Below are 19,736 nucleotides of genomic sequence, written 5' to 3'. Positions count from 1 at the left end.
CTAAAGCCAATCCTTGCAAATACTTATTTTAACAGTTACAAACTGTTAAAATTGATCTCAAGACAACTTTTATCAATGATTGAGTGCATATGGATGAAGGAAATAAGCATACTATACTCTTAATATTTATGTGCATATGTTTCAACGGTTTTTAATAATAGTTTAACGTTTAATAACCATTGATAAAGGTAGAACACATTTTTCAACGGTCACATAAGTTGTCGAAAAAAAAAAATCTCAACATAGGTTTGAGTGACGGTCTCAATGGTCATTTTTACCATTGAAAATACTTTTTTCGACAGTTTATAGTACTTTTTTCAATGGTTTCTACCGTTGAAAATAACAAAATTTCTTGTAGTGTAAAATCGTATAATCATTGTGATGCGTTACTCTAACTAATTCAATTAATCACATAGTTTTTTTTTTTTTTTCCCTTGCATATATAATGGATGATGAATAAAAATAAAATAATATAGTAAGTGTGATGATTTCACTTTTATAAGATGTTATATTAATAATTTAATTGTTAAATTTAATTTTTCTTAAATGATAATGGAAAATTTTTACTTCTTATATACTACTAAGATACTAGTTTTGAGTCTTTTGACATAATAATGGCACATAGTAAAGTCAAAAAAATTAATTTTTATTTCACCTCATTTTTTTTTCTCAACCAAGCAAAACAAATTCATATTAAACATACTAAAAAATTAAAAAAAATTTTATCTTTCCATTTTTCTGTCTTCTCACATATTTTTTAATCCTACCATCCATATAATTCCTAAAAATCTATTTATGGGGACCCGAGGACCAAGGAAAACTAAGAATGCTCTGACCATTATTCGTTTATTAACAAAAGCACCTTAAACTTGAGGAATGGGTTTGCCCGTGAAGAAGGTGGGAAGGGACAAAATATCTTTTGGAAGCCCGAGTGGAGAAAATGGCATTGAAGGAGAGGGTCAAAGTATTTGAAAGAAGTTTCCTGTGAAAGCCTACCTACTACCTCCGCATTAAATGATGGACAACAGCTTCATTAGCTGCATTGATGAGGAAATGACATCTGAATAGTAGATTTCCATCTAAGCAACCCCTTCTACCACCTTCAACAGGAGTTTAATGGGACAAGTGTCCTAAGGAGAACCTAAAAGGATGCAAGAAGCATAGGAGTATACAAAGGAAGAGAACTTCCAGATGAAGGGACTAAAAAAAAAGGAAGAAAAAGAGATTAGAACAAGAACAATAGGGAGAAAGAGAAAAAGGAGAGTGCATATCCTTGTGTAAGAATTTGTCCTCGGGCTGGCCTGAGGAAAACATTAATACTACTTGATTTTTGCTTCTAACTCATTCCTTCTTACTTGAATCTTCAGACTTGAACTCAGACCTATTTTTCCCACTCTCTTTATAAATTCTATCTGTTTGGGCCTAATTTGGTGGTATAGGTCTCACTATTCTAAGTGGGTTTGGGCGCCAAACTTTTGAGTCCCTACACTATCTATTAAAGCAATAACTATATGCATGAAAAAAACTCTTTGTATAAGAGCATTCCCATTAGGGAATGTAAAATCCATATAAATGTATTTTAGATGATATTGTATTAAAAAATACCAAAAACACACCTACATGATCCAGTGCTTTATTACTGTTCAAATATATATATGACATTGTAGCAACATCTAAAAATTAAAAACTTATATTTTATTCCATCTCAGGTCTCTTTCTCCTCTCAGGTCTATCTTTATGGCAAAAGAAGAAATCTCTCTCTATTGCACTCATTAAGACCCAAAGAAATCTCTCTCTCTCTCTCTCTCTCTGCGCATCAGAGCTTGTTGTTGTTAAAGAAGGACGAAATCAATGGAACCCCGTTTAGGCACGTTCTGCCTTCGTTGGGTTTGGGTTTGGCCTTAACAACGTCGGTCTCAAATTGGATTCAGTTTGGGTCTCAAAGACTAGTAGGCTATTGTGGTGTTGATTGGGTTTGTGTTGATGGGTTTGAAAATTGGGTTTTCCGTTGATGAATTTTTCGTGTTGTTGACTGAGTTTGATTTGGCTTTATTTTTTATTTCCATTAATGGGTTTTCCATGCTTTCATCTTGTTGACCAGGTTTGATATTGGGTTTGGGTTGCAGTTGAAACTATACACATTTCAAGTTTGAGAAGTACTTTTATACATATTTACAAGAACATAGAGGATATTCAAAACTATACAAATTATCATGGAATTAAACTTATTAGTCACATTAATGAAACTTTGGAAAAAATGATTAAAAAAAAGTTTAAAACATGAAACAACAACATCAAAAAATCACTTTTGTTTTATACCATGATATACCATGGAAGCTATTTTCTTACTTAGATGTCAAATAAAAAGAATATAGATAGGTGTATAAAGTTCTCCAAATGGTGTTATTGATCTAGAGAAAGTATATGATAGGGTCCCTAGAGAGGTTATGTGGTGAGTTTTGGAAATGAAATGAGTTCATCTAAAGTATATTAAGTTGATTAAGGATATGTATCATAGAGCTATAACTAGTGTGAGAACAAGTGAAGGCATTGGAGTTGAGTTTCCTATCACTATAAGTTTGCATCAAGGATCAGAATTAAGTCCATAGTTCTTTGCACTAGTGATGGATGAGATTACTAATTCAATTCAAGAGGAAATCCCTTACTATATTCTTTTTGTATATGATATAATTTTTGTGGATGAAACTAGATATGAAGTTAATGCCAAGTTTAAAATTTGGCGAAATGCTCTAGAATTTAAAGCTTTTGATTAAGTAGGATTAAGATATAGTACCAAAAAAAAAAAACATTTAAGTTTAGTGAAAGCAGAAACAAAGATCAAGGGTCAATAAGACTTGATGGTCAAAAGATACACTAAAGAGCAAGAATTTTCAATATCTTGGAGTAATTTATAAAGATGGGGAGATGGAAGAGGAATCGTAAGATAAGAGCACGATGGATGAAGTAGAGAAGCACATCAAAAGTCTAGTGTGATTGTGGAATACCTTTCAAGTAAGGGTAACTTTTATAAGATTATCATAGACCAATTTTGCTCTATGGTACTAAATGTTGGGCTACTAATAAACACAATATCAAAAAATGAGTGTAGTTGAAATGAGAATGTTAAAATGGATAAATAAAAAATACACGAAAGATAGGATTCTAAATGAGGAAGGTATCTTAAAGATAAATGTGTTCCCTATTGATAGAAATATGAAGGAGAGTCGCCTGCATTGGTTTGGTCATATTTAGAGGAGAGTGATTAATGCATTAATGAGAAAGAGTGAGTTTATTCATGTTGAGAGAACCAAAAAAAAAAAAAAGGAAAATGTAGAGGAAGATAAAAGTCAACATTAGCAGAGTAGTGGAAAATGGCATGTCAATTAAGAAAGTAGTAGAGAGTATGACTTTTGATATAATAAAGTTCCGCAAAAGAATACACATAGTTGACCCTAACTAATTTGTTGAGTACTGATAGCCAACTCCAAAAATTTGGGACTAAGGCTTCTTCTTCTTCTTCTTCTTCTTCTTCTTGTTGTATGTGTACATGTATAAAAACATAAATAGATTTGAGATTGGATTGTGAAAGTTTGTAATTAATAAGTTTATAAGATATGAATTTATTATTTGTAATTTATTGATAATAGAAACAATCAATTTTGAGTTAAAATTATTAACAATACAAGTTTGGTGAATCTCATTTTAATAATTTATTAATAAAAGAAATCATGTTATTTAATTAAATCATGTTTAAACACCATAACACATATTTCCACACATTTTTTCATCCACACATATTAAAAATCTTTTACCAAACGCCCCTTAAGCCTTAGGAAATTTAGTCCCATTCTCTTTTATAAAAAGCAGATTCCCTAAAATTTAAAAGACCTTCCTCCTAGGAGTTCTTTTTTCTCTCGAACCTTTGAAGATTCAGCCACAATAACTGCCAAATCTATAAAGATTCTTTTATATATTGTCATTTGTTTTCCAATTTACTAATTACAAGGTACAATATAGATCTCATATTACAATTTATTACCTTTCACTTTTGGTCGGGAAAGCAAACAAATGAAATAAAGAAAATGCAACAATGTCAATATTCCCGTTGTTTTGGTGACAGATCATGAGATGTTCTTAGCTCCTATTAATGGACATAGCTCTAGTACAATCCCATTAAAAGGTATTTTAGTATGAAACTCTCTCTCTCTCTCTCTCTCTCTCTCTCTCTGTGGTTAGATTCGTTTCTAATAACGGTGTTTGATATGTTAAAAGACCCATATATTTGGGATGACCAATTTCTTACATGTATATTCATTGTATTGTGAATATGTGATGCATGCTTTTTTTTATAATAAAATGGTGGCCACCCTCGATAAAACATGTTGTGTCATTGCCTAATTGAAGTTAATTGAAGGATCAATAACACTCATTTTTTAAACTTCAAGGATCATTAGTGTTCACTTGAAATTACGGAGACCAAATTTGCTCAGTAGGCAAACTTTAGGGACCAATAAAGTAGTTTTACCATTTATATATCCACCTAATTAATGAGTAGTATTTCTTATATTAAAAATGAAGCTTCAAAAGAAAGAATCAAATGGTAGTAGATCAATGCAAATTGAATATATTAAAAAAGAAAGGAAAAGAAATCATAGACTAGGCAAGGTAGCAACCCAAGAAGGCATGCCCTACTTTCATTGATAATAACGTTCTGTTTGTTTCAGTATTAACGTTTTCTGAAAAATAGGTCATATTTCGGAGAACGGTTTTTTGAAAACTATCTTATTTTCCAGTGTTTGGTAACGATCTTGAAATGAGCTTGAGAATGTTTTCTGGTGTTAGGTATGCACAAGTATTTTGTAGCATTTCTTGTATAATTTAAAACATGTATAATATGAAATTTATGTAAATCCAACTAATGTAATCAACAATAAAAAATATATATATATATATATGAATTTGGTTTTCAAACTAAAATTTTCACAATAATATATATATATATATATATATGACCTATATAGTTCTCATATATATAAGCTCCATAAGCTCATAATTCAAAATAACTATAAGCTCCATTTTAAAAGAACAATACCCAAAGCAATGACAAATGTAGCTGCCCACATTTTGGCGGCCAGAAGTGATGGGTTATCCATCTACATTCCCAAAAAAAAAAAAAAATGATGATTATGAATTAAATGTGTACTTAAAGAAAGCACTCATATATACAAGAGCACCAGTTATCAAATAGAATTTGGAAGAGTAATGAAAAATCTTGGAAAAGAGGAATGAACATATATACAAGAACATGGATTATCTAATATACAAGATTGAACACCAATTACACATTAGACTTGAGTGAGTATGAATGCATATCACTTTATTACACATGTTTCAGACGGAAGGAAATTTGTGCTTGCACAGCCAAATGGCACAGCTTGCTCCGGTTTGTTGACCAAATTTTATTAGATGGTTCTAAGGCCTTTGAAAAAAGAAATCAAGCTTAAATATGCCTGTATCATGCATACATGGATAAAAAATAATAATTAAAAGCTATATTTTGTCCATAAATGATAGGAACAGAGATTCATCCCAGTATAATTTGGAATTCATCCCATGACCTTCTAATGGCTTACATCCTAATATTTAAAGCTAAACAATTATCTCTCAATTGGAGACTTATTTAGCAACTAACTAAAAAATCCTAATAGTATGGTTATAACAATGATAAGAGCAACTTTGGTGGCAACTTCTCACGTATGGCAATATAAGAGCACTAGACTCATCATATGTGCTTTGCGCATGTAATAATTTTCTTTTTTATTTATTTATTTTTTTGGTTTAGTGTTATAATGTTTAAAAGTGATATTTAAATAACTGTGTGTATTTTGTTTTATTAAAGAAAGAGATAAGGTAATGTAGAATAATGTTTAAAAATAAGATAGAAATAGTACCCTAAGTTTTAGGCTAAATGGAGAAGATAAAGAGAAAAATATAAAACTTAGGAAAAGTAAATTACTTTTTTAACCCGCTTGTGTTTTTTAATTCAAATTATTTAACTAAATGATAGAGGTATTTAGAGAGTTTAAGAATTTGTATAAGGGTATTTTAGTACATAAAAAGTTCAAAACCAAACCAAGAATCCTATTATTAATAGTATAGATTCTAATCAATATAATTTGATAACATCCTAATCAACATTGGAGCATTCTAAATTTCTAATCAATATAATTTGACAGCCACACTCCTAATATTTTGGTGGCAACTTCTCTTGTATGGCAACATCCTAATCAATATATTTTGACGATACTAATTTGTGGGAAGAGAAGAGACGAGGCAGAGTGAGTGACAGTGAGGTGTGAGAAGAGAGAAAAAGTAAAGGGAAGAGAGAAGAAGTGAGAAAACTTATTGTGAGAAAGAATGAAAGCGCCAAAAAAATTATGCTCCCATGGGTCGCAGCAAAGAAAAAAATAATATTTAGAAATTAAATTTAATAAATATTTGTGTAAATGTCTATATTTACACCCTCCAATCATTTCCTAACGCATCAGATTTGTCTAAAGATTATAATAGAGTCTAACACATTGGATCACAGTCTCATTAAAATATATATATATATATATATATATAAGATAAAAACAAACAAATAAACAAAGAAAAGAAAAACAGTTTACGCCAGAGAAGGGAAGTGACAATAATCTTCCGACAAGAATACCAAATCTGAACCCACCATTATCAAGGCCTCTGTTGAATGACTTTAATTGTGTTCCATTCCAGAGTACCCAGAAGGAAATTTCTTCAGAAGCAAATCTTTTCCGTCAGATCCATGGTGGCCAGCTCACTTGAGTGTTTTGAAACTACTAATGTAGTGAAAGTGAAACACAGTACTCCTCTAAACAGAATTAACACAATTAAAAAATGCTTTCTTTTGTCAAGGAAAGACAATAAAACCACCTAATTATGTTTTGGTCGTAAGGATGATCTTAAACTTCTTTATTATAAGGAGTATAAGATATTTACCCTTTAATTTTTCAAAAACATACACAAAAGAAAATTGATGATGTACACAGTTGAAGAAATAACATAGAGGAGTTTGAAAAGGAGATCCGTTATTGTTTGGTACGATGTCTCCGACGTCGTACCCGTTCCATCTGGACAATTTTTTTAAATTTTCGGATTTTAGAGTGTATCATATGTTAAAACTGTGATCTAGTGGTTTAGGCTATATTCTTACTTTTAAGCAAATCTGACGTGGCAGTATTTATTTGAAAGATGTAAATATAAGTTTTACATCACATTCTTATGAAATTTGCACTCAATATTTATAAGAGATGCAAACATATGAGGGAAAGATTGTTTTCCATCTTTTTCTTCTTCTTTTTTGGAAAATAAGTTATAGAAAATAAGCCTTATTTTATTAGGGTTTTCTTTTGATTAAGGATAATTTTTCATTGACTAATTTTTTATATGCTACCAAACACTGAAAAATATGAAAAAATATCTAGAAGATTTTCCAGCGAAATAAATTAATAACAACTACACTTATTAATTTATTTGACATTTTTTTTTTTAAAACGTGCCATTTTGCCATGTGGCACTTTTTTTTTAGAATTCTATCGAAACATGCCCATTGTATCATTGACTAACCTATGAATGTTTCACACAGGCAACCTTTTCTTATTCTAATTAAATAAATTCTCCACAAAAAAAAAAAAAAAAAATCTAATTAAATAACAGGTGATGGTATTGATAGGCCTTAATTGCTTTCTTCCCCTTTTTTTTTGATTGATTTTTACAAGTAATGGAGGACTTTCATTCCATTATGGGATAATTGTTTTCTATTCTTGAATTAATGTTAGTACCACAAGCCTAACCATCCTACAGTTGGCTGTAAAATAAATACACCCACCCTTAGCAATTTGCATGCTTATAGAAGCCATCCACCTTTGGGAGTCTGAGACTTCATGAAATTAACCATAAAGTTTCTATCAACTCCAATGGCCACGCTACTTTTGACTCCAGAGATACTCGTAGCTAGCAATATTTTTATGCTTCCTTTTTCTTTGTCAATGGAGATGGAGCAAAGCCCAAACCATCACAATTGGCCTATTGTCGGAATGCTCCCAGGCCTTCTTCAAAATCTATCGAATGTGCACGAATATTTTACATGGCTCCTAAAACATAATGGGGGGACTTTCGAGTTTAAAGGTCCTTGGTTCACTGGCATGAACTTCGTGCTCACTAGCAATCCCATGAATGTCCACAACATTTGCAGCAAAAACTTTTCTAACTATCCAAGAGGACCAGAGTTTCAAGAGGCTTTTGAATCTTTGGGAGATGGGATTTTCAATTCTGATCATGACTCGTGGGGATTTCAAAGGAAGCTATTTCAAACATTGTTAAAGGACAACAAGTATAAGGTGTTCTTTGAGGAAGTTGTCAAGGGAAAGGTGGAAAAGGGCCTCATTCCAATTCTTGATCACGTTTCAAGTCTGGGAATTGAGGTTGATTTACAAGATGTTTTCCAACGATTCACCTTTGATATTGTTTGCTTAACGGTTTTAGGTCACGATCCAAATTGTCTCTCCATTGAATTCCCTAACGTTGCACATTCAAAAGCGTTTAATGAAATGGAGGAAAATTCGTTCTATCGACACTTTGTGCCAAAAAGATGGTGGAAGTTACAAAGAAAGCTTCAGAATGGATCAGAGAAGAAGCTATTACGTGGTTGGAAAGTTTTGGATGAATTTGCATACGAATGCATCTCAACCAAAGGAAAGGAAACCCTGAAGAAGGAGGATCTAAAAATGGACTTGTTTACAACTATAGTTATGGAGGAACAAGAAGGAGAAATGAACGGTAATATTACAAAATCCAACAAGTTTCTAAGGGACACAGCATTTAATCTCTTGGCAGCAGGGAGAGACACCGTAATTTCTGGACTCACGTGGCTTTTTTGGCTTGTTGCAACACACCCATTAATGGAAACCAAGATTTTAGAAGAAATCAAGGAGCATTTGTTGGATAATGGAAAGTTGAAGGATTTGAACATAGACGAGCTAAGTAAGCCAGTATATCTCCACGGAGCGATATGCGAATCCGTACGCCTTTTTCCACCTTTACCTTTCAATCAAAAAACTTTATTGCAATCTGATATTCTTCCTAGCGGTCACTCTATCAAGCCAAATACAAAAATGGTTCTCTCTTTATACTCAATGGGAAGGATGGAAAGCATATGGGGTCAAGATTGCTTGGAATTCAAGCCAGAGAGATGGATTTCAGAGCATGGAAGAATAGTGCATGTACCATCTTTCAAGTTCATACCATTTAATGCAGGACCGAGGACTTGTTTAGGTAAGGATATGACCTTCATCCAAATGAAAATAATTGCAAGCACCATCATTTGGAATTATCATGTTCACATGGTTGAAGGTCATTCTGTTTCACCGAGATTTTCCATTGTACTTCACATGAAACATGGTTTGAAGGTAAGAATATGCAAGAGATTTGTTTGACAAAGAGAGGGAAATGATTTATAAACACGTCTTGGTATATACACATTTGCATACACATAAAAATTGCACTAGAATTTAGACTTGAAGTCGCGATTTTCAACTTTAAAAGAGCGACTTCAAGTCATGTTTTCAGTCTAATTTTGATGCATGTGCAAGCAAATATATGTTTAATAAGTTGTGTGTAATAAATTACTCACAAAAAAAAAAATTTATAGTACTTTCTAAAGTACATCGGTGGCAAAGTAGTTCTCCATGTCATCCAATAAATATTGTTTAAAGTATTGTTTCCGAATAATTATAGTTGCGTGAGACACTTGGATTGTGCACTTGCAATAATTCATTAAGCACTTTGTGTAGGAGCCACATGTTTTGGGCTGGATGGACATTTCAATAAACTCTTTCACAACGTTTCTACATTCTTTCATATCATATGTAACTTGCAGATAATTGGTATGAAAGTATGACCATTCTAATAAACTTTCTACCTCCAAGAGGGAGAAACAATAATTACCCAAACGAAAATTGGTATGAAAGTATAACCATTCTAATAAACTTTCTACCTCCAAGAGGGAGAAACAATAATTACCCAAATGAAAATATTTGCAGGGGCAATTACTTAAGACTATCATATTCCAGTGGTTGAAGTCAAACAAGATCCTTTATATTTCATTAGAATTGAAGAGAGTATATTTCAAACTTAAAAATTTATTTGATTTAGAAGTCCATATACTTTTTAAATTGTAATATTTAATATGAAATTATGAAAGATCCATTTCAAATGGAGTTGATTCCTTTTCAGTTGAAGCAATGTTGTTAATAACATATCAAAGTTCATTTTGAATTGATAACTGAAATAAAATATTTTGATATTGGTGAATACTGAGTACTAGTATATTGCCAATAATTTAATAAGTATTTGTGATTACTTTAAAGTCATTAACGTCTAAAAGTGATCGATTAATTTTAAGAACTAAAATAGCTCATAAACTAAAATTTTGGAATGAACAATGGATTTTGACCTTAAAATTTTTGAAAAGTGAGAATTCAAATTTTTATTGTCTATTTTTTTATTTTATATACATATAAAAATTCATTCTACCTCTAAAATAGCAAAATAATTATTCTTTTACCAAAGTTTAGTACCCTATCTCTCTCACTCAAATAATTCCTATATATTTCAAGGACTAACGACCAAGAAATTCAACTACCAATGTCAGAATATTCCTTTTTCGACCAAAACTTTTGGCCTAAACTCCATTGCCCACGACATTTAACAAGGAGCAACCATTCTCGAATGTAGAACCTATAATTTTAAACAAACATCACAATCGGAGAAGGAGATATTAACTTCACTAGGGGCTTCGACCACACCGGTATTGTCTACTCTAACACCACTAGCGAAGTTTTTTTTCCTTCTCAAAAAAAAAACTTCACTAGTAGTGTTAGAGTAGACAATACCGGTGTGGTCGAAGCCCTTGGTGACAACTCTTTTATATAAGTATGAGTAAAATATGTGTAAAATTCATTTTCCGTAAATATCTTCTTGAGTGTAAAAAAGATAAGATAGCCATAGTGACATCATGCCCTACAATATGCTATAATTTTTTAAAAAAGAAAGGCGACATACCTTCAGGTCCCGGTGCTTTGGATGGGTGCATCTAAAAGAGGGCGGTCCTTATTTCTTCTTCAGTGTAAGGCCGAACCAATGATTGTGCCATTTCCTCCGTCACCACATGGCCCACTGCCTCAATCACCTTTTCCATCTCCAAACTGTTTGAGGAAGTGAATAAATTTTTATAGTACCCCTCCGCAATGTTGGCCACTTCATCCCCTCTCGTTTGCCATACCCCATCATTATCATGCAGCCCCTCAATATTGTTCGTCCTTCTTCTTTGGCTTGCTCTTTGGTTGAAAAATTGTGTTTTTATACCCCACCGGTAGCCAAATAAATCTTGATCTTTGTCGCCAAAAAACTTCCTCCTGATGTAGTAGTTCCCTTATCTCCTTCTTCACCCCATTTATTCTTTCCATATTCTGCCCAAAACCTCCACGCACCAAGTCAGCCAACTCTCTCTGCTCGGCATCCAACATGGTTCTAGTATTACCAAAGGTTCGCCTACTCCATGCTATAAGATCCAACTAGCACTTTTTTATTTTTTTCAAAGAGGCAATACATTGGACTGCCACATGGTTGAGCTTGACTCCATGACTCCCGAATTATGTTTTCGCAATCAGGATGTGTCACGCACTTATCCTCAAAACGTTGGATTCGATGATGTTGGCATTGAGGATAGGTTGCTGGATCCATGTCCAACAATATTAGGTCATGATTGGAATAAGACACAGCAAGTTGGTGCACTATGCCCTTAGGAAACATCTCTCTCCACTCTAGTGTGGCAGCAAACCTATCCAATCTCTCCTCCACAAATGCTGCCCCATACTGACCATTCCTCCAAGTGAACCGATAGCCCCTAAAACCAAGATCAGCTAGCCCACATTGGAGAAGAGTGTGCCAAAATGCTAACATAGGTGTCACCTATCTAGGATTACCGCCCTTTTTCTCGTCGGAGGACAAAATCTCGTTAAAGTCTCCTAGGCATACCCATGGTAGTGTCCTACATGCATGGAGGTGTCGCATAAGCCTCCAAGTTTCAACCTTTCACTCTTCCTCTGGATGTCCATAAACCCTTGTTAGCCTCCATGGAGGTGAGTTTTGTATACATATATTGGCATCTATGTGGTTTAGGGAATAAGTTTGTGTGTTGACGACCACCTCGATAGCCTAAAATAGAGCCAAACCTCTCTTTCTTTCTTCACTTGATATAGCTAGCATGGAGGGGTAGCCTAACTCAGCCTTTATATGTTCCATCTCACGAACAGGCAACTTTGTTTCCATGAGAAACAAAATTATGGGAGCTTTTTGCATCACCAATTCGACGAGCACCTCAACTGTGCGGTGGTTCCTAAGCCTCTAGCAGTTCCAACTTAAAACAATCATTGTGTTTGGCAGGGCTGAGCAGCAGCCTCCGCCATTGATGCTGTGGTCTGTAAATAATCCTTCGCAGTCTTGTTCCGCTTGCGTGCCACTCCGTTCTGTATTCGGTCTCCATATTCATTAGAGTTGTAATGTTGCTTTACACCTACTGTTTTCTGACCCACAGAAATCTCCATGCATGCATTGGTGGGGGTGCATAGCAATCTAGTCTAAGTGGGCTTGGGTGGTGTGTTTTTCCTTTTGTCATGTGGGCATGGTACTAGGGTTTTGATATGTCTCTCACTTGCACCGTAACTAACAGGTACCGAAAATAACTCCACTCCATGATTTGTGACCTCACTATAATTTTGTATTGAATGAAATGTTTTTGTAACCGAGACATTTATATCATCCAGCTGTGGTGCACTGATTGAGCTTTTAATGCGGTTTTTGGAACGTATCTGATGTTCCGGAATTATCGGGCTGTCCATATCAGGTGCATGGGACATATTAGACGTTGACTGGGAACCGATTTGTTCAGCATCGAGTTCCATCGCACTACCTAATTCAACACCTGGTGGTATGTGGTCTCGGTCTTTGTTCTTCACCGATGCTGGTCCCTGTTCTCATCGTGGCTATGGTTCCCGTCGTGATTGTGGCTGTTGTCCACTCGTCCCGTCTTGTCGTACCCAAGCACCTGCTTTGAGCCATTCGCCATACGGTTTCTCCCCTAGTTTGTTGGTGTCAGGTGATGCACATTCCTTAAGATCATGGCCGAGCATCCCGCATTTGAAGCACCATCCAACAATATGCTTGTACCTAAAAGCCACACGCACCTCATCATCTTTGGGACTGATCATAAGACCAGCTCGACAAAGCGGCTTATTCAATGGCACTTCCACGCAAAGCCGGAGGAAACAAGCTTGCTTAGTTTGGAAGGCATTGCAGTCCACCTCCACTAACTTCCTTAAGCCGTTACCTATATCGCTCCTTACCTCTTTAGTTATTAAGTCAAACGGTAAGCCCCATACTTGAATCCAAAAAGGTTGGTACATAAAAGTAACGGACCTGACCGTCATTCCTTTTTCCCACCGTCGGAGGGCCCAGAGATGGTTGTCGAAGCACCATGGGCTATTGTTTTAGACCCACATCAGCTGACTTTCCAAAGTGAACTTGAACTGGAGGAGTCCATCGCCCACCTCCACTATCTTCAAATCACTCCCTAGGTTCCACATGGCCCTTAACAGGTTCTTTGTCGCCCTAATATTGATGGTTTTTGATGTGAGGAAACGTCCAATCAAGCCCAATGAGAATTCCTCCAGCACTCTGTCCCACCTTACTGGCCTAATTGCCATGACCTCGTCTTCTTCCGTTGTTAGCTTTATACTCTGGATACGTTCAAGTACCTTTGATTCCATAGCAATATTCGGTGGCTAAGTTTTGAGATGAATATGGGAGCACTTAGTAATGCAAAGAAAGATTCTTACCCTTTCCAAAACTGGTGGTGAAAAGAGAAGAAAAGGATAGCTCATACTTTGTGAGAAGAAACACTCATACCAGGAGGAGAGAAAACTGCTATCACATTTAGTGGTAACAAATTCAAATCTCATTCTTTGTCTTTATAAGTATTGGAAGAATTATGATTTGTGGATCAAGAGCTTAAGAGTCTAATAAGGATTATCTAGGGCTATAAATGAACTAAAGCTATTGATGAATAGCTAGAGCTTGTTTCAAAAAAGATGTTTGTTTACACACACACACACACACACACACACACACACACACACATATATATATATTTTAGTAGATATGCAAGCTCAAGAATTGGTTTAGAACTGACTACTAAATAAGTCAAGCTCAAACATTTATTTATTTTAATGAACAAGCTCTCAAATATGACGTTTGATGGTGAGTTTTTGAAAAAAATAAGATTGGTGGTGTGTCAAAAAGAATACCAAAATTGGTCTCTCTCCAATGAATTTTAATTTCTTCCAAGGACACTCTATTTTTCATGGTTCTTCATCTATGAAGCCAAAGACACATGTTGTGTGGGTGAGAAATTTTTTTCTAAAGTGAGTGTTATTCACTTTGTCCCTAATTTAATTCTTTCATTTATTTAGTGAAATTTGTAATTTTCAATTTTTGATTTGGTTTATTTTCAGTTTGTTTTGATTATTTAAATATCCAAATCATTGAAAATTTTCAAAAAGACAATTTTTTTTTTTTAATTTTCACCTCATGAGTTCAGAAGTAAATATTGGGCTACTAAGAAGCAAAATATTCAAAAAATTGGTGTGGTAAAACAAGAATATTAAAATGGATAAGTGGAAATACGTGGAAAGATTTAATTTAAAATTCCCTTAAAGATATGAGTATTCCTTATTGATGGAAGTATGAGGCGGGAGAGTTGCTTGGGATGGTTCAGTCATGTTTAGATGAGAGTGATGAATGCATTGATGAGAATGAATAAGCTGATTCACGTTGAGGGAAAGAAAAAATGTACAGAAGGATAAAAAATAACATTAATAGAGTAGTAAAAAAAAGACGTGCAGATTAAGAAAGTAATAGAGGATATTACTTCAGATATAACAAAATGATAGAATATATATATATATATATATATATATATGTGAGGCTAACCCATGCTAATATGTTGAGGATTGATGGCCAACTCCAAAAATTTGAGACTAAGGCTTGGAGGTGGTGGTTAGGGGTGGCTCTACATGTATCTTAGGTTGATCACAAGACTACTCTGACTTGTCAAAAAATATCTGTATATACTAAACTAACCTATTTTGACCACCCTAATAAGAATATTAATCACCCTGATTTAAAAATTACAAAAATTATGATTTAATAAAAATAAGAATAATACTACATTTACAACATTTTTACAATAATTTCATAACAAATTTTATGTGATAAGCAGGAATCCGTTACTAATTCTAATTTGAGTCCAATATTGACATCACTTTTTAAACCACTAATAACAAATTGTTGTACATGATTTGTTTTAAAAATGTTATAAATGTAAAATTACTCCAAAAATAATTCTAGCCTCTCAAGAAAAATATTGTAGTCATGAGTTCTTCTTGATAGTACTGGTAGTTATGCTCTTTTTGGTTTGGTTTTGTAGTGGCAATAATTTTGCTTTCTTTAGTAACTCAGCTCACAATTGTAGCAAATATCATCCATTTTTCTTTCTATTTTCTATTATCATTTCAATTCTTTTACTTTATTACTCTCATCTCAACATTCTCAATCCTCACTTTATTTCTTATCAATCCTTTTTTTTTTCCCTCTTTGTTAGTAGAAAAACAAAATGGTAACAATTCATGTATTTTCATTTTTTTTTTTTTTTTGGTGATATAGATACATTCAAGTTATTTCTTTATTAAATTTTGTATAATTTAAGTTTCTCAATGACTATCTTAAAAATAATTCCTGAATCTACCACTGGGACTAGTTATTGTTGTATGCATGTATACATGCATATTTGTGATTATTTCTAATAATATATTTGTATAGTATTTATTAAAAGATATAGTTTTTACTTTTATGTAAATATGTGACAAAAAGTAAAAAGATAATTCTTATCAAAAAGTTAAAAGTTATATTATTATTAAAAAAAAAAAAAAAAGCAAAATACAAAACACGATTAAGCTGTTTTTTAAAAGCACAATTAAAATTGATGCTATCCCTACCCGGGTGACTGAAGAAATGAATGAATCCCTGAACAGAAGCTTCACTAGGTAAGAGGTGGCCATTGCTCACAAACAGATCCATCCTACAAAAGCACCCGGTCCCGATGGTATGTCCGCTACTTTTTATCATAAGTATTGGTGCATTGTGGGTAATAACATCACAAATATGGTCTTAAATGTTTTAAACAATAATTTATCTATGGCATGCCTAAACAGAACAAACATTGCCATTATCCCCAAAGTAAATAACCCTAAAAGAATGACGGACTTCCAACCCATAAGTCTATGTAATGTTATTTATAAACTCATATCTAAGACTATTGCTAATAGATTCAAAGTCATTCTCCCTTGTATCATTTCAGAAAATCAAAGTGCTTTCATTCCCGACAGATTAATTACTAATAATGTCCTTGTGGCTTTTGAGTTGATGCACTACTTAAACCACAAAAATGCAGGGGTTGATGGCTATATGGCAGCAAAACTAGACATGAGTAAAGCTTTCGACAGGGTTGAATGGAGCTTCATAAAAGGGGTCATGGAGAAATTGGGGTTTAGTAAAAAATGGATTGATCTTATTATGAGGTGCATTTCTTCGGTCTCATATTCAGTCCTTATAAATGGGGTTGCTTGTGGAAATATCACTCCTACTCGGGGGCTTCGGCAAGGGGACCCCCTCTCTCCAACCCTCTTTCTCATTTGTACCGAGGGTCTTTCTGCACTCATTAATGAGGCTGTACGGAACCAGTTTTTGACAGGCATTTCCATTTGTAGGGGTTGCCCAAGAGTCACTCATCTTCTCTTCGCGGATGACAGTATTCTTTTTTGCAAAGCCAGTGTGGAGGAAAGCCAGGTGCTAAAGCATATCCTTCAGAAATACGAGGATGCCTCGGGGCAGAAAATCAACACTGACAAATCTTCAATATTTTTCAGCCCCAATACAACTCAAGAAGCTAAGGAAGAGATTTTGGCTAACCTTGGCCCAATGCAAGATACTAGGCATACCAAGTATTTAGGCCTCCCATCCTTTATTGGGAGATCAAAGACACAGGTGTTTGCTATTCTGAAGGAGAGAATTGGTCAGAAACTTGCAGGATGGAAGGGCAAACTCTTATCATTGGGTGGGAAAGAAATTCTCATAAAGGCGGTTGCCCAAGCAATTCCTACATATACTATGAGGTGTTTCCTTCTCCCCCAGAGTCTATGTGAAGAAATTGAAAGTATGATGAGAAACTTCTGGTGGGGTCAACGACAGCAAGAAACTAAATTGTGTTGGGTTAGTTGGAAAACTATGTGCAAACAAAAGGCTAGTGGTGGTATGGGCTTCAGGAATTTGCAAGCTTTCAACAAAGCTTTGCTAGCAAAGCAACTTTGGCGTATACTCCAAAATCCTAGCACTCTTGTGGCAAGGGTTCTCAAGGCTAAGTACTTTCCCACCGGGGACATCCTAAATGCAAACATTGGAAACTCCCCATCATACTCTTGGAGGAGTATTCATAGTAGTCTTGAAGTTATAAGGAAGGGAACACGGTGGAGAGTGGGAAATGGGAAGCTAATCCATATATGGGATGACAAATGGTTGCCAACACCATCTACTTACAAGGCCATCTCCCCCCGAACAATATCCCCCAATTTCCAATGGTCTCCTCCTTAATTGATTGAATGACAAAGTGGTGGAGAGTGAGCACAATAAGGGCTGCCTTCCTTCCTTTTGAGGCAGAGACAATTCTAAAGATTCCCTTAAGTCATGACCTTCCCGAAGATAAAATAATTTGGATTGGGAATAGACGTGGGGAATTCACTGTAAAAAGTGCCTACCATTTAGCATATAACTTACTGGTTTCAACTGAGAGTGATGAATGCTCAACTGGAGACCCGTGCAAACTGATTTGGAGGAAGCTTTGGCACCTGAATCTCCCACCAAAAATCAAGATCTTTGCTTGGAGAGCTTGTATCAATGGCCTTCCTACAATGGAGGCCATAAACCGTAGAGGAATTTCCCATTCCAAGACCTGTCCAGTGTGTAAAAATGATGCTGAGAATCTTGATCATGCCCTTCTTAATTGTGCCTTCTCATCCTCGGTTTGGAATCTTTGGCTGGAAAATCCGCTACGCATCCATGGTACTAAAAACTCTTTCCTTGACTCTACTATTTGTATTCTCTCCAATACAACGCACCAAGACTCAGAGCTTTACTTTACTATTGCTTGGGCCATTTGGTATAACAGAAACAAGGTTGTTCATGAAGGTTGCGGGCTCCCTCCTAATCAAGTATGGCACTTAGCGAAGAGTAATGTTGAAGATTATGTGAACTTAGCTTTGTGGAATTTCAGTCACCAAAGAACTTCCCCAACCTGCTGGGTTCCTCATCCCCATGGTTTTCATAAAATAAATGTTGATGGGGCATCTTCTGAATTAGATAACTCTTCTAGCATCGGTGTTGTCATTAGAGACAGCTATGGCCAAATTGTGGCTGCTCTTAGCAAGCCTCTCCAAGCTTGCTTCACTGTTGAACTCGCGGAAGTGATGGCGCTGGAACATGGAGCTCTCTTGGCTCAGGAGCTTCAACTATCTAAGGTTATATTTGAATCAGATTCCCTTAATGTCATCCAAGCAATCCATGATAAAGCTACTGGCAGCAGCTATGGGCACATTGTGCAGGATATTCTTCAAGTTAGTGAATCTTTTGAAACATGCCTTTTCAAGCACCTAAACAGGAACTTCAACTCCATTGCTCACGAGCTCGCTCAACTTGCTAGAAGATCCGAAACTCAACACCTTTGGTTTGGGGTCACGCCCCCTTGTGTAATTCCTTTTATTTCAAGCTGATATGATGTAATTTGTGCTTCTGTCCTGCTTGCAGGCAAATTCTGTATGACTCTTTGTTATGGTTTAATTCCATATCATCCCCATTTCAAAAAAGCTTTCCAACAGTTATAACTAAAACAAATCTTTCCAAAGTAGCAGCAATCTACACCAAGAAGATATCCAAACAATTTTTAAGCTAAATCTACACCCAAAAGAATCAATGGGGATAATAATTTTTACCCAAGGCCAACAATGAAAAGGGTAATTCATTCAGAACAACATTCATGTAGAGATAAAAAAAAAATGGGATAATTATAATTTACCCACCTATGATTTACCTCTAATTCTATGTGCCCACCCGTGATTTAAATTTTTACACTTTGCCCACCTGTAATTCTCACTGTTATTATGCCGTAACCCACCTCTCCCTCACCGTTACTCTAACACATATTATGTAAAAAACAAAAACCCAAACAAATCAAAACACTCTCACTCAAATCTTAAACATGAAGAACATGAAGAACATACCCAAATTTTGAAACTTGAGTTGGCTCACTAAACCTAGAACATGAAGATTAACCAAAAACTAAACCCAAATTTTTCTGTTTTTCATGTTCAAACTAATTGTACCCAAACTAAACCCACAATCATGTTCTGGGTTTAGTGAGTTTGAAGAAAAGTAGAAGAACATACCTAAAAACTAAACCCAAAAATCTTGAAGATTAACCAAAAAAAAAAAAA

At 34.7% G+C, this 19,736-nt stretch overlaps 1 protein-coding gene across 1 annotated transcript; it reads left to right on the top strand.

Annotated features, from left to right (window-relative positions):
* The first annotated feature begins 7,756 nt into the window (after positions 1-7,756).
* Positions 7,757-9,913, top strand: LOC112038683 (alkane hydroxylase MAH1-like). Its single transcript, XM_065777839.1, has one exon. The coding sequence runs from the start codon at positions 7,962-7,964 to the stop codon at positions 9,510-9,512; it is 1,551 nt and encodes a 516-aa protein (XP_065633911.1). The 5' UTR covers positions 7,757-7,961; the 3' UTR covers positions 9,513-9,913.
* Positions 9,914-19,736: the final 9,823 nt, after the last annotated feature.

Source organism: Quercus suber, unplaced genomic scaffold (genome assembly GCF_002906115.3).
Source record: "Quercus suber isolate HL8 unplaced genomic scaffold, Cork oak 2.0 scaffold_165, whole genome shotgun sequence".
NCBI lineage: Eukaryota > Viridiplantae > Streptophyta > Magnoliopsida > Fagales > Fagaceae > Quercus > Quercus suber.
This window is presented reverse-complemented; position numbering and strand designations above follow the sequence as displayed.

Excerpts from the sequence above, each read along its gene's own strand:
- LOC112038683 (XM_065777839.1), top strand. The coding sequence starts at position 7,962 with ATGAAATTAACCATAAAGTTTCTATCAACTCCAATGGCCACGCTACTT.